The sequence below is a fragment of the Sus scrofa genome, chromosome 9 (assembly GCF_000003025.6).
Source record: "Sus scrofa isolate TJ Tabasco breed Duroc chromosome 9, Sscrofa11.1, whole genome shotgun sequence".
In the NCBI taxonomy this organism is placed as follows: Eukaryota; Metazoa; Chordata; class Mammalia; order Artiodactyla; family Suidae; genus Sus; species Sus scrofa.
Window position 1 is genome coordinate 114,386,757 of NC_010451.4, and position 25,175 is coordinate 114,411,931.

Genomic DNA, 25,175 nt, shown 5'->3' on the forward strand with positions numbered 1-25,175 from the left:
CTGCCATCTTCTGGAAAAATTTCAGAGTAGAAATTTATTACTTATCTTATGATACCAATGTGAATTATGCCTCTTTCAGCTGCTTGATCCTCAGCCGTTAGCAGCGGTTCCGTTTCTCCATGTGGGTGGCATGTAGTAGGTATCACAAGCTCAGTGGTTCCCAAACTGAACTCTTAATCCCCAGTCCCATCTTCCTGACACCTTTCTTTTCTTTTCTTGAATAGAAGTAGTCTTTCCTATTAAAAATTCTTCCCGTTGCTGAGGTCAAACTCCTTGAAGTTAGCCTCAACTCCTCTTTCTCCCATACCCCTCCTTTAATCCTTCAGCAAATCCTGATGGTTTTTCCTTCAGATACCTCAGAATGTAACCACTTCTCACTACTCCCACTGCTCCCACCCAGGTCCAAGTTCTATCATCTCACCATTATTATTCGGATAGCCAGCTTCTTCTCTTATGCCTCATTGTCTTTTCTCAACACAGCAGTTCAATTATTTATTTAAAACCTAGTTCACGTCATGTTTCCCCTTCTCCCTAAATCCTCAAAGGGCTCTACCATTCATTTAGAGTAAAAACCAAAGTCTTTAAAGTGGCCCACAGGCCCTACACCATCCAGGTCTGTACCACAGCTCTGACCTCATCTCCCACCCCTCTCCCCATGCTCTGTGCTCAGGCATGTTGCCCTCCTTCCTCTTCCTCTAATATATGCCAAGAGTGCCTCAGGCACCATGCCAGGATCTTCTTATGTAAAGCATGGCTTCTTAAGTCTTTGCTCAGATGTCAATTTATCGTATTGGAGAAGCCTTCCTCGACCAACACATTTAACGAAGCGACTCCCCTTCCGCAGTATTTAGTATCTCCCTTCTCAGTTTTCTCCATAGCATTTATCGTCTGGCACATACATTATTTACTGTTTCATCTCGCTAAAATCTATGCTTCATGAGGCTAAAGACTAATTTTTACCCCTCTACTATATCCCAAGTTTCTAAAACAATTCCTGACAAGGAACTCAATAAATAATAAAAGAATGAACACCAACATCCCTAAATCTCTCTGTGGAACCCTATCCTTAAAAAGACACGAAGGTTTGGAATGGTCCTTCACAATTCCAGTTTCTCAATTCCAAGATAAAAGCATTTTCAGAAGTCCCAGAATGAATTTAAAATCTAATTTGAAAACTGCATTGACTTTAAAGCTTTCTGGAAGGGACTTAGTTTACCATAGAGAAAGCAAGTCGGCGCCATCTAGTGGCAACAAGAGAAGTATACATTTGTGTTACTTGAATTAGTGATTAGAAACATAATTGAAAAAGTAGTCTTTGATCCTTATTAATCTATGAAGATAATTACAGTGCTCTCAGGTTTACATTCTCAAAAGTTTGCATTTTCCACAGAATATGTTGAATTTTGAAAAAGTACTGTTTTGTTTCTTCTAAATTATTTATTACTTATTTTTACTTCCAAATTTTTGTTTTTTAGGATCTGACATTCATTGTTCCTCTTTATTTTTCTAAATGTTTTATCCTCTACTTCTCTTTAAACTCTTACATGTTACTGTCCTAGCTACAGAGTGGGTAAATAAAGGCTCTATCTTTTAAAGGTTGATATTCTAATAGAAACAGCACCTCTGAGAGTAAACATCTGAAAGAACATGCCATATGATGCAGTCATCTCTTCAGGCCAGGCTTCTGAAGGCTACTGAAGCTTAATTATTGTGTATGCTTCCACCGTTGAGGCATGAGCTTTTGGGAGTCCTAGCTTGCTGTCGTTCAGGAAGTGGAACTTATTACTGTATGGAGAAACGAAGACAGAAAAATATTCACGTCCACCCACATTGACAGGAAAGACAGAAATTAAGTAAAGTCTCTGACCGTCATGCTCACATTCAAAACGTTAGGTCATTACAGTTCTTTGGAAAATTAAAGCAGAAATTCATTAGTTCTACCTCAGGAGCCTGTGACCTTTCTAGTCCTGAGTTAGCTGGAGGGGGCCTGGGAAATTTGTGTCTGCCACCAAGAGGCCTGAGCAATGATCAGACAAACTAAGAAAGGATATCGGATAAGCAGAGGGTGTTGGGGGGGGCGGGTAGGTGTGGAGAGGAACTCTGTATGCCAAAGCTCAGATTAGTCCCAGACTTTTCAAATGGAAGAGGACTTTTTGTCTGAGAAGCTCCAGGGGGTAAAGGTTGGACCAAGGAAATGTGATAAGAAAACAAATCTCATACCAACATTAAGAAACATTTTCCAATAAGGTTTTTTTTTTTTCCCCAAAGAGATCAAATCCTCGGTTCCCCATCGGTGGGAAGGTCCAAGCAGAGGCTAGATGAAAACCTGCCAGGGTTTTTTTTTTGACGCTATTAAGAGTCTCTGATTCTCTGAATGACCTTGCTTTCTCTGTATACACCAAAACCCTCTTCACTCTTCAGTACTCACTTCATACCCCATTTGTTTTTTTGGACACTGCTTTTTGAAGCCATCTTTCCTATCTTTGTGTTTCCTTTCACTTTAGATCTAGATCAGCACTTACTTCATGCTACCTGTGTTCACTGATGCTAGGCTATTTGAAGACAGGGGACCACATCTTGTAGTTGTCTCCCTATTGGGCTTGCCATGTAGTAGGTGAAGGTTAAATATTTATGGTAGAGAATGGTAGAAAGACTACCAAAAATTGTTTCAGCTGATATCTGGGCCCAAGATACTTAGCCTTAGTCTAACTCTTCAGCCCAAGATACTTAGCCTTAGTCTAATTTTTCAGCTAGTTGTTAGGGAAATTAAAATATTTGTTAAGTCTGTTCCCTTGTTAAAATTATAAAATTTTATAATTTTATAGTTCTTGTAGTATCAGTTCTCTTTTTTTTGAGATGTGTTATTTATCATACACTTGACACCACTGGAAGCTGATACAGAAGTTGATAGTACAACAGTTTTAAGATGTTTCCGAATTTAAAAAAAACCTAATTTTATATTATGTAGTTATTTTAGAATTTTTCCTTCTGCCTATAGATACTGACTTTTTAAAAAAAAAAAGATTGCAGGTAAATAGTTTTTTTGATATAATATTTTTTTTGAGAAAATATCTTTTTAATTACAGAATTTTGTATTGTATTTTGAATAGTATATTTTAAAGCTAAAATGTTCCACATTTTTAAGAAGAATTAAGCGAACTTTGTTTCTAAATCGTCTTTCCTTCTGAAGCTATATTTATATAATTTAGCATTCCATCATAATAAAGTGGTGATATTGAAAAAGGACATGCTAATAGGATTAGTAAGTAGGCTTTTTGTGTATCCTGCATCTAATTTCTTTGACAATTGGTTGCTGTTATTTTATCAGAGGCCCCAAATTCTCTTTATTTAATGGGCTAGATGGTTTCAGCACTGCTTATAACACTTAATTGCTTCTCTGCAAATTAGAAAATTTAGCATTCTTAGCATTTGTGCTATGTTTAATATTTCTAAAGTATTGTGCTTCTTAGTAACTGCTGTGTTCTCTAATTGTGATGGCTGAAAAGACAATATTAGATACTTTGACTTGTAATTAAAGAAGCATTGTTTCCTTGTAATTACTGCTAGAGTACATGAAATTTAGGTTGTATTAATTTATCTTTGTAGAATATGCTGAATTTCTACATTGCAAAGGAAAAAAATTTACAGATTTTGATGAAGTTCGCCATGAGATTGAAGTAGAAACAGATCGAGTAACTGGGATGAATAAAGGCATTTCCTCCGTACCCATTAATTTACGAGTCTATTCCCCACATGGTAAGTAAAATAACGAAATTCCAAATTCTTGTACTCGAAAATTTCCACTATATTAATCAATGTACATTATTTATGGACTATGGTTTGTTTTCTCAAAAAAATACCAAGTTTCTAGGGTTATGCTTAGTCACTTCTGTAAACAGTATGACCCAACAGCTCATCGATTTATTTATGGGGAGGCAGGAGGAGATGACTTTTAAAAGAGAAATTAATAATTCATTTAAAAAAGGTTTACTTTGAACTTTCAGAAGTCTAAAGAGATATGCATGAAAACTTCCATTTTTAATATCTTCATTCTTTGCAGAAGTCTTAGGGGTGCATGGTTCTATGGTTGAGTCTTCCCTCATGAATCTTCTTCCAGTCCTGTATATTCCTATTTAGTCTCTTCCTGAGGAATCAACTGGGATTTTTTTTTTTCCAGATTGTCAGCAGAAACTTATAAATCACATAACTAGTTCATAACTCAGATACATTCAAGAATAGCCTCCATTCTGACTTATATTTTAGTGGGGCAGATTTTGATCTCTGATCTTATATCCAGCTCTGTTGCTTTTAAAAAGGAGCATGAATGACATACACTCAATTATGACTTCCCAAGAGGATATGGTGGCAACATTTTTGTGTGCATAGAGAGGGATAGCCAGGTCAGGGCTGGAGTCACTGACTCAGTAGTGTCCTGCACTCCCAAATGGTGCTACAGGAATCTGGCTCTATAACCTGCACACTAACCTCAAGACCCCATGAGGTTCATGGCTTTCCAATAGACTACGTGGTCAATACTGTAAATAACATAAGATGCTTTTAAAGGGAAGCACAAATCTTACCCTGAGAATTTTTATACCATTTGAAGGCAAAGTGCAAGACTGAGAGACAGCATATTCAGTTATTGTTCAGTATTTGAATTTCATCCCCCCCCCGGTTAAAGATATGACAGATCTCTGAGAAAACTATTAGGTATGCAAATCAGTGCCTGTTAAATCATGCTGAAATGATCATTTGAACAAGCACAATCATATCATAAAAACAGAGAAAACTTGCAAAACCATTTTGAATTCTGTTTTTTTGTTCTATGCATGTGAATTAGAGTTCTGCAGATACGTATAAAGCTCAACTTGTTTTATTTCTACTAAAACGATGATTCTGTGTTGTTGATATATTTCAGCCTTGAGGTTGTATGTAAGACCTTTTTTCCCCCTTTCTGCATAGTGTTAAATCTAACCCTCATCGACCTACCTGGAATTACTAAAGTGCCTGTGGGAGATCAGCCACCAGATATTGAGTACCAGATCAGAGAAATGATTATGCAGTTCATTACCCGGGAGAACTGTCTGATTTTGGCTGTTACCCCAGCCAACACCGATCTTGCAAACTCAGATGCATTGAAGCTAGCTAAAGAAGTTGATCCTCAAGGTGAGTGTGTGGCCCATAGATGAAAAGGAATTAGTTTAAAATTTTAAGAGTTGGGGTATATTGAATATATTTCAAAGTAACACAAATTCTCATAACTTGATTTCACTATTAATTAGCAATTGTTAACATTGTTAGATCTTTTGAATTTGAGTTAGAAAGAAAAATATGTTTTTGTACTTAAGATGTAGAAAGAAAAATATGGGGAATATAGCCTAAATCTATATAAATGAATGTAAAATTAGTTGAGATCTAAGAAAATGGACATTTCTAATGTTATGAACTACTTATTTTAAGATCTGATAAAAGAAATTTCTAATACAGAATTCAGATACTCCCCTTAGTTATTAAAGAGTTATCTGAATATACTTCCAATAAAAACATCTTTTCTGTTTTTTGGGGTTTTTTTTCTTTTAAAATAGGAAGTTCTTTTAATGCATGTAAGATTATTTAGTTTATAATTATTTGACATATATTATAAAAGCAAAGACCTACCTGTTATTGGCATTTAAGAATCTAAAGAGTCCCTTATTTATGCTATTGTTTGCTTTTTTTTTCTTTCTCTTAGCTGAGTAATCATTTATCCACAGGGGACCTCAGTAATGGGTCTTTGCATGTGTGTTTAAGAAATTATGGAAGGGCACTTAGCAGTGTGTCCTTTCAAGATGGAGATGCATCTTCTCCAAGTCTAGGAATTAAAAAAAAAAAATAGTTTGCCCCATTTTCTGTGGTCTCTTTATCTGAAATTCTTATTGTTGTCATGTTAAAACACCTAGATTAAACCTTTTTTTTAAAATTTCTCTTTTATCAATAATTTGTCCTTTTGTTCTACTTTTTGGAAGGTTTATTCCTTTATCTTCAGCTCCTCTAATTAATTTTTCATGTCTGATATCATTTTAAAAGTTCCTACAGCATTTTCTTATTTTGTAAATGTCATTTTAATTTTTTAAAATAGCGTCATGTTCTTGGTTTCTCTAGTGCAATATTTTCTCTAAAGATTTTAATGAGCGCTTTTTGAGGTTTTCCTTTTGTATTCTACCATGTCTGTGAGTCCTTTTTTTCCCCTGGTTGTTTGTTTTGGTCATTGCCTTTGATGTCAGAGGCCTTTTTCAAATGATTGGTGGTCTTTTGCTGCATGGGTAGATGTTAAGAGTAGAGCACTAAAAACCTGATAGAAGCTCTGCGTATGCTTGAAAGGGATTCAGTTGCTAATAGGCTTTTCCATAGGGTGCTTGGGCTGGGACCTGGTCATTTTGTTAGGAAACTTTCTCAGCTGCTGTTAAATTCTTTGAGTATTTTCTCTTGAGCTGGTCTTGTATAAGCCTGATGTCCAGTGGTCTTAGGGTTATGAGGAAGAATTGAGTTCTTGGGGGCAGGTGGTGTGGTTCTCATTATTCAGCATGTAGACTTCTTAGTAATCCCTCTGCTTTCATAATGACGTTCCTGAAGGTCTTCTTGAGTCCAAAGTCCCCTCTGGTTCATCCTCTTCTGAAAGTAAATATTCAGTGTTCTGCTGAGGTTGAGGAGGAATAACCGTGTGATTATGCAAGATAGGAAAAAGGTTCTGGTGGACCCTTAAATTTAACAGCCAGCTATATAATTTTTCACCCAGTTCTTCTATTTTCAATTCTTCCTACACTAGCCTTGGTGCCCTTAGTTCTTGAACCTTTGCAGTGTTCTGCAATAATGATTGGTTTACTTCTTGTAAACTTACTCGAACAAACCTGAGATTGGTCCTTAGAACGAAACAGGTAGATGTTCCAGATGGCTGGATGGGACTATCACTATGATTCCTTCTTCAGCACCAGTGGCTTGGAAGAGCCAGATGATGGATTGGGGCTGGAGTCTAGTTATAAATATGATGCTAAAAACTCCTGTCTCAGAGGCCTTCTTGTCCCACAAGAAACAAAACCAGATTATCTGATTGAAACAAAGATGGCGGAGTTCCCGTCGTGGCGCAGTGGTTAACGAATCCGACTAGGAACCATGAGGTTGCGGGTTCGATCCCTGCCCTTGCTCAGTGGGTTAACGATCCGGCGTTGCCGTGAGCTGTGGTGTAGGTTGCAGACGCGGCTCGGATCCCGCGTTGCTGTGGCTCTGGCGTAGGCCGGTGGCTACAGCTCTGATTCAACCCCTAGCCTGGGAACCTCCATATGCCGCAGGAGCAGCCCAAGAAATAGCAACAACAACAACAAAAAAAGACAAAAGACAAAAAAAAAAAAAAAAAAGAAACAAAGATGGCACTTCCATCAGTGGTTTTTAGCAAGTGCAGCACAATTCAAATCCCTGAAAAGTCCACTCTTACTTCATGGAGGAGTGCAAATAATATCTTCCAGTCTGTCTCCCATAAGTCTGTATCCAAAAAGTTAAATGAGGCTTTTTTCCCCCTGTCGTAGACCTGACTTATTTTACAAGCTTATTTTTATTAGCTACCACTTAAAAATTGCCCTGTGGGAGTTTCCACTGTGGCTCAGTGGGTTAAGAACCAGACTAGTATCCATGAGTAAGCGGGTTTGATCCCTGGCCTTGTTTAGTGGGTTAAGGATCTGGCATTGCCACAAGCTGTGGTGTAGGTTGCAGACGCAGCTCAGATCTGGAGTTGCTGTGGCTGTGGTGTAGGCTGGCAACTGCAGCTCTGATTCGACCCCTACCCTGGGAACTTCCATATGCTGCAGGTGCAGCCGTAAATTAAAAAAAAAAAAAAAATTGCCCTGTAAATGTTTATGAACTTACTCCAAATGACCCTCATTTTTTATGACTCATTGTAACTCCTGCTTTGTCAAAGATAGAACCTCATTACCCCATTTTTTTGTATCCTGTATATGGTAGTCCTAAGAACAGATTTTTGAAAGTTTTGCTGACAATTCACAGATAATTTTGCAGATAATTGATAATTTTCCAGAAATAGAGAAAATACTGAATGCTACCATGTGCCACTTTCTTGTCTATTGACGCTTATATAGTGATTGCTAAGGAGGACAAATTCATTGCCTGAAAGATCTTAGTAAGTGCAACTTTTGGTTTTGTTATTAGAAGTTCCTTGCTAACCTCAGGCTTAATTATTTATTTTCTCATCATTATTTCATTTCTCACACTCCTGAACACTGTTATATTCAAGAAGCTTGAGGTTTGTATGATGATTAGATCTTCACTAGAGACTCACTTTTGGCATTTGCAATGCGGCTTTGGCTTGTGCTAACATCACTCAAGTTCCCAAAGAAGAGGTTGAATTTTTGCCCAAAGCAATAGGGGTCACAATGTGGTAAAATTATTAAAATAGAGAAAAGAGGAAGCTGTAGGACTCTATGAAAGACGAGTTTAGAATATAATATATACAGATAGGTGTATTGGGGTTGACCCTTGATGTATCCTCTGTGCCCTCCTAGTCATTCTATGGGAAGACTGAATCATTCTAATGTTGGATTCATAGGTCTAGTTTTCCTTATAATTACAACTTGGGTTAAAAGAAAGAAAATCGGTGACATCAGCTTTGGTTATTTAGGTGTGTATTGCTTAATTTCACCATGTTTGTGAATTTCTCAAATTCTCTTCTGTTGTTTTCTAATTTCATTCATGTGATGAGAGAACATACTTTGTATTATTTCAGTCCTTTTAAATTTATTGATACTTGATTTATGGCTGAACATGTGATCTATCATGGAGAGTGTTCCATGTGCATTTGAGAAAAATGCATTTTCTTCTGTTGTTTGGTAGAGTGTCTGATAGATGTTTTTTAGGTCTATTTGGTTTGTAGTACTATTCAAATTTTCTGTTTCCTTCTTGGTCTTCTGTCTGGTTGTTCTCTTCTTGAAAATGAGATATTAAAGTCTCACATTATTGCTGATGAATTATCTATTTCTCCCTTCAATTGTGTCAATTTTTGCTCTATATTTTAGGGCTCTCTTGTTAGGTATCTTTATACTTCTTATGTCTTCTTGATGGAGTGACCTTTTGATCATTATAAAATGTTCTTTTTTGTCTCTGGTAACAATTTTTATCTTAAATTCTGTTTTGTTTGGTGTAGCTACTCTTTTTTTTTTTTTTTTTTTGGTCTTTTTTGTCTTTTGTTGTTGTTGTTGCTATTTCTTGGGCCGCTCCCGTGGCATATGGAGGTTCCCAGGCTAGGGGTTGAATCAGAGCTGTAGCCACCGGCCTACGCCAGAGCCACAGCAACGCGGGATCCGAGCCACATCTGCAACCTACACCACAGCTCACGGCAACGCTGGATCGTTAACCCACTGAGCAAGGGCAGGGACCGAACCCGTAACCTCATGGTTCCTAGTCGGATTCGTTAACCACTGCGCCATGACGGGAACTCCCGCTACTCTCTTTTTTAATTCTCTAACCCTTTTGGTTACTATCTTCTTGGTGTATCTTTTTCCATCCTTTACCTACTTAGCTCCTTGAATATAAAATGTGTCTCTTGTAGACAGCATATAGTTGGATCAGCTTTTAAGAAACTCATTGTACCAATCAATATGTGCCTTTCGATTTGAGTGTTAATCCATTTCCATGTAACTACTGAATGTAGAATTTATGCCTATCATTTTTCTGTTTTCTATATGTGTTATTCTTTTCTGTTTTTCTGTTTATTACCGTATTTTTGTTAAAGCATATTTTCTAGTATATCATTTTAATCATCTTGTAATTTATTTTAGTATTTTGAAGTTATTTTCTTAGTGGCTGGCATGAGATTACAATTAACCTCTCATAACAGCCTGCTTCAGATGAATAGCAATTAAATTTCAACAGTATGCAAAATTTTTGCTTCTGTATAGCTCCATTCCCTCCCTTTCCTTTGTGTTATGATTGTTCTACAAATGACGTCTTTATATATCATATGCCCATCAACACAGACATAATTGGTGCTTTTATGCAGTTGTTTGTTAGATTAGATAGAAAAAGTTCAATAAACTATATAGATACATTTATATATTTTTTATATTTACCTCTATACAGTTGTCCTTTGGTATCCATGGGGGATTATTTCCAGGACCTCCAGTGGATACATACCCCAAACTGCAGATGCCCAAGTTCCTTGTATAAAGCAGTGTAGTATTTGAATATAACCTACGTACATCCTCCTGCATACTTTAAATTATCTCTGAATTACTTATAATCCCTAATACGATATAAATACTATGTAAGTAGTTTCTGGTGTGTGATAAATTCAAGTCTTCATTTTGGGAACTCTGGAAGTTGTTTTTTTTTTTTTTTTTTTTTTTTTTTCTATTTTTGATCTACAGTTGGTTGAATCCATGAATGTGGAAACCATGGATACAGAGGGTCAACTTAGTTAACTTCACCAGTGTTCTTTATTTCTTTGTGTGGATTGGAGTTACTATCTAGTGTCTTTTCATTTTAGCCTGAAGGGCTTCAGCTAGTATCTGTTATGGGGTAAATTTTCTAGTGAGGGATTCTTTCAGTTTTTATTTATCTGGGCAATCTCTTAACTTCTCTTTAACTTTTTTTTTTTTTTTTTTTTTTTTTTTTTTTTCACGCTGGTGACAGGTGATTAATAATTTCTCCAAGCACCTCTGTCTTTTGTCTTTTTTTTTTTTTTGTTGTTATTGTTGCTATTTCTTGGCGCTCCCGGCATATGGAGTTCCAGGCTAGGGTTGAATCGGAGCTGTAGCCACCGGCCTACGCCAGAGCCACAGCAACGCGGATCCGAGCCGCGTCTGCAACCTACACCACAGCTCACGGCAACGCCGGATCGTTAACCCACTGAGCAAGGCAGGACCAACCCGCAACCTCATGGTTCCTAGTCGGATTCGTTAACCACTGCGCCACGACGGGAACTCCCTCTTTAACTTTTGAAGAAAGTTCTTAGTTGTAGTCTTTCTTTCACCATTTTGAGTATATCTCCTCACTGCCTTCTGACCTCTGTAGTTTTTGATGAGAAGTCATCTGCTAATATCATTGAGGAGCCCTTGAACATTATGAATCTCTTCTCTCTTGCTCTCTGAAGATTTCCTTTTTTATCTTTTGAATGTTTATGATGTTTATAGATGAATATCTTTGATTTTTATTCTCTTTGGAGTTTGTTGATTTTTTTGTATGTGTACATTGATTTTTTGGTCAAATTTTAGACATTTGCAGCCTTCATTTATTTAACTATTCTTTACTCCCCTTCTCTTTATGAGATTCCATTAAATGTATTTGGTACTTTTGATGTATCATACAGCTCTCTGGGGCTATGTTCATTTACTTCTTTATGTTTTTGCTCTTTCTGAGCCTCAAATGGGAGAAACAATCTGAATTTACCTGTCTTCAGGTTTGCTGAGTATTTCTTTTACCTGATCAGATCTGCTCTTGAATCTCTCCAGGGAATTTTTTATTTTATTTTATTTTATTTTTGTCTTTTGTCTTTTGTTGTTGTTGTTGCTATTTCTTGGGCCGCTCCCGTGGCATATGGAGGTTCCCAGGCCAGGGGTTGAATCAGAGCTGTAGCCACCGGCCTATGCCAGAGCCACAGCAACGTGGGATCCGAGCCGCGTCTGCAACCTACACCACAGCTCACGGCAACGCCGGATCGTTAACCCACTGAGCAAGGGCAGGGATCGAACCCGTAACCTCATGGTTCCTAGTCGGATTCGTTAACCACTGCGCCACGACGGGAACTCCTCTCCAGGGAATTTTAAAATTCCTATTATTTCAGTTTCCACCTTCATAATTTCTATTTATTTAAAATAACTTCTGTATCTTTATTGATACTCTATATTTGGTGAAACACCATTCTCTTCTTATTTAGATACGGCTTCCTTTAGTTTTTTGAACATATTTAAAATAGCTGCTTGAACATCTGTGTTTGAGTTTACTCAGAGGCAGTTTCTACTGAATGCTTATCTTCCTGTGTATGAGACTTACTTTCTTTGCATGTCTTATAATATTTTGTTGAAAATGGAACATTTTAAGTAATATATTGTGGCCACACCCCAAATCAGAGTCATTTCTTTCCCCAGTGTTTGTTTTTGTTGTTGTTTATTATTGTTGTTGTGGTTATTTGTTAGCTTAGTAATTTTCCTAAATTAATTCTGTAAGTCTCTATTCTTTATTGTGTGGGGTCATTAAGATACTTACTCAAAATCTTCTTATTGGTCAGTTAATTATTGGACAAGATTTTCTCAAATGCTTAGGGTCAAGAAGTCTTCCAGCAAGTGCAGAAGGGTTTGATGTGCATTTTGGAATATGCTTTTAGTGCTCTGGCAGTTTTTTAGCTCTGCCTTAACCTCCACATCCTGCTTATGTAAAGCCTTAAGGTTAGGCAGAGGTGAGAGTTCGGTCCTTGTGAGGTCTTTCCTGAGAATGTGCATAGTCCCAGACATACATGTAGCCTTCTAGATTCTAGATTATACAAAATTCAAAGGACCTTATGGTTATTTCATTCTCTGATTTTCCTTTTAAGTTTTTCGGTCACTTTTTTTTTTCCTCCAACTGTTATTGCTGCCTAAGGCAGCAGTGATATTAAACAGTTACTACTGACTGTTTTCAGTATACTTCATCGGAGAAAAGCTATTGGTACTGAGTAAGCTCTGAGTCAGGGCCAAATAAAGAAAAGCTCTATGAATAGATATTTTTAGAGAATTACTAGGCAGGTTAAATAATTATAGTTCTCTAAAAGTTGTATTTTTGGTGTATTTCAACCTCATTTTGTCCCTTCTAATAGTTGCTGGCTGCTGGCTTTCACTGTGATTGTGAAAGGAGAGGGAAATGGGAATAAGGAAAGTTAAAACATCACGAATCTCTGTTCTTCTTGTGATCCAGAATTTTTGTTGAATAAATGCCCTTCAATTTGTTGTAAGCCTTTGGTTACTCTTGAGAGTTCTGAAAAAGCTGATTTTGATAATTTTTTTGCCAGTATTCTTATTGCTTTTATGGAGGAATGTTCTTTTCAGAGGTACTTATTCCACCATCCCTTATTCCATTCCAATATTCTTCATTTTAATCTTAAATAACTTTAATAATCAGGAAATTTTCATATAGAATACAGCTGAATTAGAATCTGGTTGTGGCATCTCTTACCCTGTTAGTCTTCAGCATTGATTTGGTTGGCTTGGAAGCGACCTGTTTTTATCACTTCATGTATGTCTCTCCTGAAGTTTTACCATTAGCTAAAGATGATGACCTATTTAGATAATGGGGGCCACTCTTTTTGTTTCGTTTTGTTTTTCATTTTTTAAAGTTTTATCGAAGTATAGTTGATTTACAATGTGATAATTTCCTGATGTACCACAAAGAGATTCGTCTATATATGTACACACAGAGGATGATTCTTAATTCAAGGTATCCGAATTGCAGTCTTATCCACCAAGGTACATAATTATATATTTTTATGAGGGGTGGTCTATTTTAGGCAGTAGGTACTTTGCACTAAATTAAGCCTATTTGATAGGGACAGTTCATTTTCACCTAAGCAGGACTCAAGTCTATTTGAATATATGCTTGAGAAGGATGTTTATGTTGAGATGTTAACTATATATTATTTGCATAATGTAATTAAAATAAAATCTTTTATAAAATAAATGTTACTGTAATGCTGGGATATAGCTATATATGTTTTATATAAGTTTCATGATGAATTATTCTAATATACATAGAATGTCACAAATTTATAAGGTCAGGGTCATATCTTACATCATTTGTGAAAAATGTCTTTACTGACTAAATGAGCATTTTTAACAAAACCAAGGTGAATGGCTACATTATTTAAAAGGTCAAATCCCTATTGTTAAGAATTACATAATAATTTATATATATTTTTCCTGGTATAGGGGTCTTAACTTTTCAAAGTACTCTTTTTTTTCTTTTTTTCTTTTTGTCTTTTTGCCATTTCTTGGGCCGCTCCCGCGGCATATGGAGGTTCCCAGGCCAGGGGTTGAATCGGAGCTGTAGCCACCAGCCTACACCAGAGCCACAGCAACGCAGGATCCGAGCCGCGTCTGCAACCTACACCACAGCTCACGGCAACGCTGGATCGTTAACCCACTGAGCAAGGGCAGGGACCGAGCCCGCAACCTCATGGTTCCTAGTCGGATTCGTTAACCACTGAGCCACGACGGGAACTCCTCAAAGTACTCTTAACATACCTTGGTTTCACCAGAATACTGTGAAGTTGGTTGGGATGAGGTCCTATTTTGGGTTGAAGAAATTTACTCAGGAGACATACACAGTGTTGAATAAGATGCCTGCAATCACATCGTGCATTTGTGGTGGCCCCTTCCTCCTTATCTAGTGCTCCTTCTATTTCATCAGACCACACTTCAGTTAATTGCCTTGTTAAAGGGTATAGATGAAAGAACACAGATGTGTTACTTTCTGGTTGTATGTTCTTGGACAGGTTATTTAACTTTGAATTTTATTACCTCAACTCTAAAATGACATGAAATTGTAATAAATCTTATCTCAAAATGTTGCTATGATAGTTAAATAAGATAAATTTATTTGTGAAGATAACTCTAACGCTAAATGGCTAGCCAAATGCTCGCAATTCTGACTGAAGGCCAGATGGCTGGGACATTACGGGATGTGCATGTTCAACATTGTTTTGTATTTGAGGAATAAATATTTAAATCAGAATAAAAACCCAAACAAATGCTAGTAATACTTTCCTCTTGAAAATGTTCAAAGGATACTGCTTTGTTATCCCTACCCCCTTTGTTTAGGGCCACACTTGTGGCATACGGAGGTTCCCAGGCTAGGGGTTTAGTTGAAGCTGTAGCTGCTGGCCTACACCACAGCCACAGCAACACCAGATCTGAGCTGCGTCTGCGACCTACACCACAGCTCACGGCAATGCTGGATCCCTAACCAACTGAGAGAGGCAAAGGATCGAACCTGCATCCTCATGGATCGTAGTCATATTTGTTTCCACTGGGCCACGACAGGAACTCCACTACTTTGTTATTTATTGTATGTAATTTATAGTAATAATAAACTTATAAAACAATGCATCATTCTGTAATTCAAATTGCTGTCTATACTAATATAAATTAATTAGACTTGATAATACTTAGAATTATAATAGAATCATTTTGAATATTTTAATAATGTTTCATAAAAATAATAATAATTTCAAATTCACCTTCAAGTTACTAGATTAACTGTAGGTGAAAGAAGACCTTATCTGGGTTGGGGCTGGAAGGAGGGTTGTCCTTAATGTCTCTTGATGTATTTAGGGCATTGTGCCAGCTGCTGCTCATAAATTTAGAGTGAAAGGGGCAGACTAGAATTCTTACTATGGATTGCTAGGATTCTCACCGTGGAGAGACTGCACTGATTCCCCTAAGGAACATTTCCTCCAGCTATTTACAAATTCTACTCAGGTACATTAAGAATTCAATCACTGCCTTAGTGAGTTAGTTCATTAATTTGTTGTTCAGTAGACATTTATGAAGCATCTATTGATAAAAATGCTCAAGGTCAATAGTGTTAGTTCTAAATGCTGGATCACCAGTGGAGTATTTCGACTAAGTAGATGCTTAGTACATACTTCTGATTATTTTTGTTGCTCTCTACTACTTAAAGAAAATGAGCTATTTGTTTGCATGGCATGTTCTCTTATGTGTGAGGTCATACAAGTCCCCAGAAAAAGGTATAGAGAGGATCTGCTTTATGAAATTAACATTTTCATATTTGAGGGGATGTGATTTGACTCATAGCATATATTAAGTCAAGTGAAATGAGTTGTATAATAACACCTTGTGTCATATATTATAACCTTAAATTAAGTTTCCTGTCAGGTAGGTGTCATTGCCCAGTTTTATATAAGAGGAGCCAAGCTTAGAGAAGCTGTATATAACTTGCTCACAGTTAGACAGCTGGTAAGTAGCAGAATCATGATATGAGCCCACCTATCCCTGATACTAGTGTCTATCTTTCTCATGCAACTGTGTTTTAAACACTTTATTTGGGGATAATTGTGAAGATATGTTATATTTTTGTAAAATTAGAGCTTGATAATGTAGTTTGATGGTACCAAACCTGGTGAAACATTGTTAAGTTGAATTAGGTTTGCTTTATAATTCTTTTTTTTAAGACAGAGGTTTATTAGAATATTCTGCATCAATGTGTTGTGACCCCTTAACAAACTTAAAGACTGAACTTCTAGAGCAAATATTATAAATGCTAGATAAAAAAATGGTTTGGGAGAGTTCCTGCTTATATTTTCTCATGATTGCTCCTTCATTATTCCCCGAAAGCACTCAGTGAACATTATATTCAACTGGTTTAATGTGATTTTCACTTTTCATATCAGTTTTCAGTATGGTTATGTTGCCTTAACTAATTATAAAAGATCATTGTAGTTGCTTGTTCATTTATTCAACAAATAGTTAATGAACGACTACTATATGCCATGTACCATTTTGAGCATCATGAATACAGTTCGGCAAAACAAATTCTTGGCCTTGTGGAATTCACATTCTAATGGAAGAAACAAACAAAATGACAGATAAATGATTACTTTAATATCTGGTGGTGACGAGTGCTTATGAGGAAAAAAGAGATAAGGGAAGAGAGAGTGATTGGGAATTTTAGGCAGACAGTCTGTGAAAGCAGCATTTGAGCAGAGAACTGCAAAGTGATGGAATATCTGAAGGGGGAGCATTCCAGGTAAAGGGGACTGCAAGCACAAAGAATTGGGAGTTGAACTGGCTTGACGTGTTAAGCGACAGCAAGGAGGCCATCTAGGGGAGAGCTCTGTGAGAGGAAGAGAAGTACTTTCTGCTATCAGAGTGGTAGGTGGGCCCAGATCATGTGGAGTCTTCCGGGCCATGACAGAGACTTGTGTTTTGTTCCAAGTGTGATGAGTATCCACTAGAGGGTTTGAGGGTAGAGAGATAAGATCTGATTTATGTCTTCATAGGTCGGTCTGGCTGCTGTGAGAAGAAATGACTAAAAGAGGGGGCATGAGTATAAACAAGGAGATCAGTTGGATTACCCCTTCAAAGAAGTTCCGTGGGGAGAGAGACGATGTGGCTTAGAATAACAGAGCAACAGTACAGAGGGGAAACCCTGTCAGATTCAATATAAATTTTGAAAGTAGAGCTGCTAGTTTACTGATGGCTTGCTGTGAGTAAAATAAAGGAGTCAAAGATGACTCCATGGGTTTTAACTAAAGGGACAGGTTAAATGGTGATGCCATTTAGTAAGATTGGGAATATTAGGAGAGAAACATATTTAGGGGAGAATCAGGTGTTCTCTTGTGGACATGTGAAGTTTGGAATGTTTATTAGACACCTATGTGGTGTTAGAGATTGGAATTTAAGCGAGAGTTTCAAGCTGGAGTTATGACTCTGGGAGCTATCAGCCCAGACATGGTATAGTGAGTTGAATTGTATCCCCTCAAAAAATGTGTCTAAAGTCTAATCCCCTTGCCTCTGAATGTGTCCTTATTTGGCAACAGGGTCTTTGCAAAGGTAATTAGGTTAAGAATCTTGGGGGAGTTCCCATTGTGGCTTAGCAGAAACAAATCTGACTAGTATCCATGAAGACACAGGTTCGATCCCTGGCCTCTCTCAGTGGGTTAAGGATCTGGCATTGCCATGAACTGTGGCATAGGTCGCAGACACGGCTCAGATCCCATGTTGCTGTGGCTGTGGTGTAGGCCAGTGGCTACAGCTCTGATTGAACCCCTAGCCTGGGAACCTCCATACGCCACGGGTGTGACCCCCCAAAACAAACAAACAAAAAAAAAAGAATCTTGAGATGAGGTAATCCTTGATTTACAATGCTTCCGAAATCCAATGTCTAGTGTCTGTGTAGGAGAAAAGAGAGGGAGGTTTGGGAGAGATACGGAGAAGGCCATGCCAAGTTGGAGGCAGAGATTGGAACTAGGCTGGCAGCCAAGGAATTCCAAGAGCCTCCAGAAGTTAGGAAAGGCAAGGAAGGGTCCTCCTCTAGAGTTTTGTGGGAATGATTATGACCCTGCTGACACCTTAATTTCAGATTCCTGAGCACCAGAACTGCGAGAAAATAAATTCCTATTGTGTTTAAATCACCACTTTGTGGTAATTTGTTGTGACATCCCTAAGGAGCTAATTCAGATAATATCTAATTTTTTGAGACTAGTTGATAAATGTAGATTAGAGTAGGAAGACCAAGGAAGCAGTGCTGGGGCCCTCCGGTATTTTAGTAGTGGTGGAGGTGAGGAGAAAAAGCAAAGGGGACTGAGAAGTGGTAGAAACCCGAGTAGGTATGGTATTCCAGAATCCATGGGAAAAGAGGGTTTCAAAAGGACATTGTGGGAATCCCCTGGTGACCTTGCAAGTAAGGATCTGGCTTTGTCCCTGCTGTGGCTCACCAAGATCCCTAGCCTGGGAGCTTTTGCATGCCAAGGGCGCGGCCAAAAACAAAAGCTAGAAGGACATTGTGATTGTGCCAAAAGCGGCTGAGAGATGAAGTGGGTGATTTGGTAGGTCAAGGCCGATTCCATTCCTCAGACGTTGTAAGGAAGCCCAATAACACAGTAAGAAATGACACATAGGAATTGCTAAGTATAGGGTAATAGGATTTCCCTTACATTGTAGTGAAGTGGTGCACCTAATAGAATGGCATAAAAGACAGTGCATCCATATTTCTTTGCCTCTCTGACTTGCCTTGTCTCACAGCTATTACTCAGCTTCAGACTTATAGTACTCCTCTGTGAGGAACCAGGGAAGTGCTGAGAAGCTGAATCCATTCAGGTGCTTGAATTCTTGGTGTATAAATTCTTTCCATTGCTTCCTGGAAGATTAAGTAGTAAACAGAAAGAAAACAGCCTTGAACTGGGTCTAATCATCATTACTTTCAATTTTTGTATCCAAACCAGACTTCCATGTTCTCATCTAATGGAGATGAGGGTAGAAAATTAACCATTGGATTTGGTACATGAAAGTCATTGCTGACCTTGATGAATAGGGTTTGGTAGGAAAGTCTCTTATGAGAAAGTTCAAAAGAAACTTGGATATAAGGAAGTGCAGACAGAATACAGACAGCTTTTCCAAGTTTTATTGTAGAGGAAAGCAGAAAAATGGGACACTAATAGTTTAAGTTCAGGGGAATTTTTTTTTTTTTTTTTGACCACCCTGTGGCATATGGAGTTTCTGGGCCAGGGATCAGATCTGAGCTGTAGTTGCAACCTATCTGCAGCTGCAGCAATGCTGGATCCTTAACCCACTGTGCAGAGCTAGGGATTCAACCTGCATCCCAGCACTACAGAGACACTGCCCATCCTGATGTGCCACAGTGGGACCTCCAAGGGAATGTTTTTTGAAAGATTGGGGATAATAATAGCATGATTGTGTGTTGATAAGAATGGACCAGAAGAGAGAGAAAATTGGTAAAGAAAATAGAGATGGCATAAATGTAGGGGAAGCAGGATAAAGATTGGATAAATAGATGAGACTAATTCTTGATTAAGGGAAGTGGAGATATTATATGGGGCACCTGTGGTAGTCCTTGCTGTAAGAAGAGAACTGGATTGTTCTCCATTTTAAGAATAGGAAAGGCAGAGGATATGGTTATAGACAAAGTTGGTTAGATCGATTGGTGGAGAGAAGGCTTTTAATATACTGAGTTTATTTATGATGGTGTAATATCCACCTATCCTGAGAAGTTCTAATAGTCATATAGTTAAGACACCATGTTTACACTGCTGTTCAACATGGCTAGAAGTGACACTAACATCTCTGTGTTTTATAGGTACTGCTATAACCTAGCTGAGCAGTTTGTCATGAAGAGGTACTCACACTTTCTGTATAAAAAGCAGAAGAGTTAGTCCCAACAGTGATATTGATTTATTACTTGAGCATGAGTTCATTACCCATGAAGACACTCATTGTGCCTTTTATCTTTTGGGCACAGCAGTATTTTAGCATTTACCTATAAAGCTTGTCGTCTACAATAGCTGTTCAAAGCCCTCACTTAGGAGGCACATGTGTCTGGAAATTCCTTTTATGGTGACTTACTTCACAGCAAATGAATTTCATTTCTAAATCTAGCATGACCAGAGGTCTTCCTGAAGTATAAAAAACACTCCAAGAGGAGAGTTAGACCTCTTTGGGAAAGAGGGCACCATTTTCTCTTGAGGTGAAATTTGTGAATTGGTTAGAATTTACCAGGAAGCTGGAGGCAGACTTTTTTTGTTTTATGGACGTGTGTCCAACCTACCTCCTCGAGGTTTTGCCTTTCCTCAGGTCTCCCTCTTCAATCTGGAAAAAGTTAAAAGTCTGTAGGTGATGTAAGCTGATACTCATTGACCTTTGGCAACACTTAGCAGTTGCCAAAGCATTTACTTTTCTGTCTGTTATGGAGATGCTAGAGATGCTGTTCAGTCCAACAGAAGCGCCAAGCTTCCAGGCATTAAGCCAGCATTCAGAATATGGTGAATATATTTATAAAATGCAAATGTAAGAGCAATCCATGGAGAAAATCTATTTTCCAGCCAGTGTCTATGTCTTTGCAGCTCTTTTTTCCTAATTGGATTCCCATTTTACCTTGACATTCTTTTTTTTTTTTTAATTTTTTTTATTATTTATTTATTTATTTTTGTCTTTCTGTCTTTTCTAGTGCTGCACTCATGGCATGTGGAGGTTTCCAGGCTAGGGGTCTAATCAGAGCCATAGCCGCTGGCTTACGCCAGAGCCACAGCAACACGGGATCCGACCTACACCACAGCTCACGGCAACGCTGGATCCTTCACCCACTGAGCAAGGCCGGGGATCGAACCCACAACCTCATGGTTCCTAGTCGGATTCGTTAACCACTGAGCCATGACGGGAACTCCTACCTTGACATTCTTAGATTAAATTCTTGACCGTATTAAAAAGAATTAATACAGTTGTCCTTTGGTACCCCTGTGGAATTGCTTCCAAGAGCCCTCACAGATACCAAAATCCACAGATGTTCAAGTCTTTACATAAAACAGCATAGTCCACCCTCCTCACCTGTAGGTTTTCATCCACAGATATAGATGATGGACTGTAGATATTAAGTAATTGAATCAAGAGTACAAACCCTGATATTGAGTCAGTTAATATTTGTGAAGCTATCTTATTCTTTAAGAAGAAATAACTTAGTGTGTTAACTCATAGAAGGCGTGTTTTGACTTCTTAAGGGATATGCTTTTGGGCTTATCTTTCACATGAGTGAGACTCTTAAATTTTTTTTTTTCAAATGGAGAAAGTGCTAGAAATAGAGGCTAAAACCAAAACATTTGAACCAAAAACTTTGAAAAAGTTGTTTTACATCAGTCCTGCCCGATCGTTCTTTTAACATCTACTATGTACTAGGCTTGAACAAGGATTGTGTTGGATGTCTGCTCTAGCGAAGGGGACCACGGATACACATGACTTTACAGTGCGATCAGGACTTTGATAGGAGGTATATGGACTATATCATTATAGTACTATACTCTGAAGTCTGAGAATTATGGATGCATGTTTCAATTTCATGTTTCTATTTTGCATTTGTACTTGAATTTCAGAGTTTCATGCATTCACAGCTTGAGTGAATATGTTGAATCTTATGTTAGTAATCAGCCCCTTTACAAAGAGAGTAGTTTGTCCGAGGTTGATAAATAGGCTTGCCTAAGCGTAGAGATGAATTTCCATTTAAGCTTTAAAAATGCGTGTTGTCTTAGAATTATATCTAAGATTATATATATACACAGAAATTATTGTATTCAGATTTATGTATATCATAGAAAAGTAAGTTGAACCCTAGAATTGGAAATGCAACAAAAAATTCATCCTATAGGATTAAAAACGCTTTTTTTTTTTTTTTTTTTTTTACAAAAATGTGTTCTACTTGGTATACTGTTTTTATTGGGAAAAACAGAATAGCCTTTATTATGAATTTTACTCTGAAAAAGAAAGAGAATAGATTTAGGACTTGAATATAGATATGTCTATAAATATATGTTTAATTCTTTTTAAAAATAAGAATGAGAGAGAAAAATGTGAAGCCATTGGCAACAGTGAACATGCTATTAAAATGGAACTTATTATTGTCATCAAGATTTTATCAGTGTGACAGACCACTAGTGTGGATTACTAAAACTGACATGTTCAGTGCTTTTACCACTGGGGGTCACTGTGAAGTCGTTGCTTGAACAAAGCTAAAATTTCCCTTTGTGGCATTTGAATGTAGAAATTTGAATGTGGAAAAGAATGACTGTTTATGAAAGACTAAATAATATAGAAGAAGTAAAACATTCTTTCTTTCCCTCAGTTGCATATTACTGATAATGAATCTTAAGAATTTTCTTTATATTGGTATATGGATAACTGTTGCATTGCTAATCAGAGTGAAAATGTTTAATTAATGGGACTTTAGCTTTATAGAACAATTGTGTTCTCATAACTTTATGTTTCAAAATTCAAAGACATTTCAAACACAAGTAATAGTTACCTATGCAATTGAATCTTACTCTATTGAATATTGAATTCTGATATGGCCCCAGGCTTCTAACATTCCCATTAGCGTAGTAGCTCTTTTAAAAGTTGCTGTAGAAACGTATTCTAGAATCCATCACCAGAATATCTGTTCAAACCAGATCTGTATATTTTGTTGTCTATTAAGAAAAATGTGACTATTAAAAGAAAACTCTTCTAAATTTCTATAAGATCTTTATTTTTCCTGGCTTTTGTAATCTCTTTGTTCCACCCTCTCTCCCTCGCTCTATTTTACTTTCCTTTCTCTTCCCTTTTTTTTTTTTCTGTCCAATATTTCTTGAATGCTTGCTATGATCCTTGAGTAGGAAAACAATTTCTTCCATTGAGACAAGCATGAAGTAAGAAATTTAGTACCTGTAGGTGGAGGTTCATTTTTAGATAACTGGAGTGTCATTTGAGTAATTTATTACCTATAGATATAGAGTTTTTTTCTTTTACATAAGAAGCCAGGCTACAGGCTGAGAAAGAACTGGGAGACTGGGGCGGGGGATTGGAGGATAAGAGAGAAGGGGGTTGTATAAGATGTTTGTGGAGAAAGGTATTTTGGACAGCCACTGTGGGGAAAGAGAAGGAGAAAGTGGAACTCATTGAAGACTCCACTGAGGCCAGAGCCTTTTGCAACAAGCCTTAGGACTGGACTGTATGATTCCCAGAAACACGTAGAAGCTAGGGATTTGGAGAAGCAAATACCCAGATTGTTTTTGGGTTAACGTTCTGCAGGATCAGTTGGATGAAAGACAAAGTGGGCAAAAGAGTTGAGTATATTGGAAAAATAATAGAAAGATGAACTGTGAAATCCTTAGAAGAAGGGAAGAAAGTGAAACCAAAAAGAACTTGTAAGTTTGGGGGGAAAATCGAATGGTTCAGGGTTGAGAATCTGGATAAGATTGAAGAATAGCAGTGCATTATTCATGGTAGGTGAGTGAAGGAATTGGAAGAATAGGAATTTGTGGTTAGAATATTAGAGTTTATGATTTAGAGCTGGAATAAATCCAGGTTATAAATGTCCAGGACATGGTCATGGAAGGAAATTGCTAAAATGATGTGCAGGTGATAATCATTGAATAGAAGCGCTCAGGAAACTAAATACATGAGAAACGGATACCTCATCCTCATATACATTGATGTTGACTGGACAATGGTGGAACTAAGAGTGGTGAAGAAGACCATGATGCTGAAAGCTTCAATAAAGTGTGTATGTGTGTGCATGCGCGCGTGTGTGTTGACAACGGGTATCTGAGCGTTTGGTAGATGACAGCGGCAAGAACAGAGGGCACTGTAACCAGGTGATATAAAACTCCAAAGAAATATTTTTTATGAAAAGGTAGATGATTTTGGTTTGGAACAGAACTGAGGAGTAGGAAAACCTTATTAATCTTCATTCTCCTTTCCTTCACCTGAGGGGTATGAAGGAAAGAACTGGATTTAAATGAAGGCAAGGAGGTGAGAGCTATTGTTTGGACCAGAACATGAGTATGTTGGAGTAATTTGGTAACAATAAAGACTGTTCCAGATGGCACAGTGAGAGGGTTGGCAGAAAGGCAGCAAGGGGAGAAGTGGGCAGCTGTCAAAATGGAAATACAAGCTGTTCTGCTGAAATAACTGAGATGCATTCTTAAGAAATGTTGCCTTAATAGACATTACATTAATAAAAGCATAAGACGTATAAAAATTATGTTTGAAACAGTACAGCTTAGTGGTTAATTGTACAAACTCTGGAGCCAAACTGCCTAGGTTTGAATCTTGGCTCCACCTCTTACTAGTTTTGTGATCTTGGGCAAATTTCCTAATATTTCCACACCTTAATTTACTCATCTGTAAAATGGGGATAGCAATGTAAGATTGTTATGAAATTAAATGAATTAATATCTGCATAGTACTTAGAAAAGTACTTTGCACTTAAATAAGCTTTATAAAAGTATTACCTAAAATTAGTATGTTTCTATGGTTAAAAAGTAGGTTTGTGGCTGTATAATATCAGACTAATAGTTATTTTTCCTACAGGGATTTCTGTTATAAAAGCCAATAGTTGTTGCATTTTCTGGAAGTTTATAGCTGTTAAATTGAAATCTTTCTCAGCAAAGTTAAACTTTGCTTTCTACTTTTTCTTACCTGTCTTTTAGGGTTGCCAACATTATCACTTGTCCAAGGCTCCTTACACATTCATGTGTTGTTACCTTTATATAACCCATGATGACGATGCGCAAAACCAGAGCCAATTGCATTACATGCAGTTGGGTGCATGGCGTGTGTGTGTGTATGTGAACCATGGTTTCTGATAATGGTGCCTCTAGCGATCTATATAATGTGTATCATGTTTCTGTTTAGTAGGTCCCAGCAGAGCCCATGGCCTTAATAGAAACTTTTGCTGTAGGAGAAATTCCTCCTATTCAGAAGAGGAGACATGACCCAAGAAGCTTGCATGCGGTTTGAAAGTGAAGGGTGATGTTAAAGGAGAGATCTTGGTGTTATCAACTAGTTCCAAGTTAACCAGCTGGAACTTCCGTTAAGTCTCCATGCTATTGCCAATAGAATCCCTGGATGGTGTTCTGGACCAGAACACTTTGTGGTCAGCAG

The 25,175-nt window shown here is 37.5% G+C and overlaps 1 protein-coding gene across 15 annotated transcripts in view; it reads left to right on the forward strand.

Annotated features, from left to right (window-relative positions):
* Positions 1-25,175, forward strand: part of DNM3 (dynamin 3) — a 542,471-nt gene that overhangs the window by 123,975 nt on the left and 393,321 nt on the right. For all 15 annotated transcript variants that reach the window (XM_021063640.1, XM_021063637.1, XM_021063646.1 and 12 more), the window contains exons 3-4: positions 3,607-3,756; positions 4,963-5,166. In XM_021063640.1, the coding sequence (XP_020919299.1) occupies positions 3,607-3,756; positions 4,963-5,166 (354 nt within the window). The remainder of the gene's footprint in view (positions 1-3,606; positions 3,757-4,962; positions 5,167-25,175) is intronic.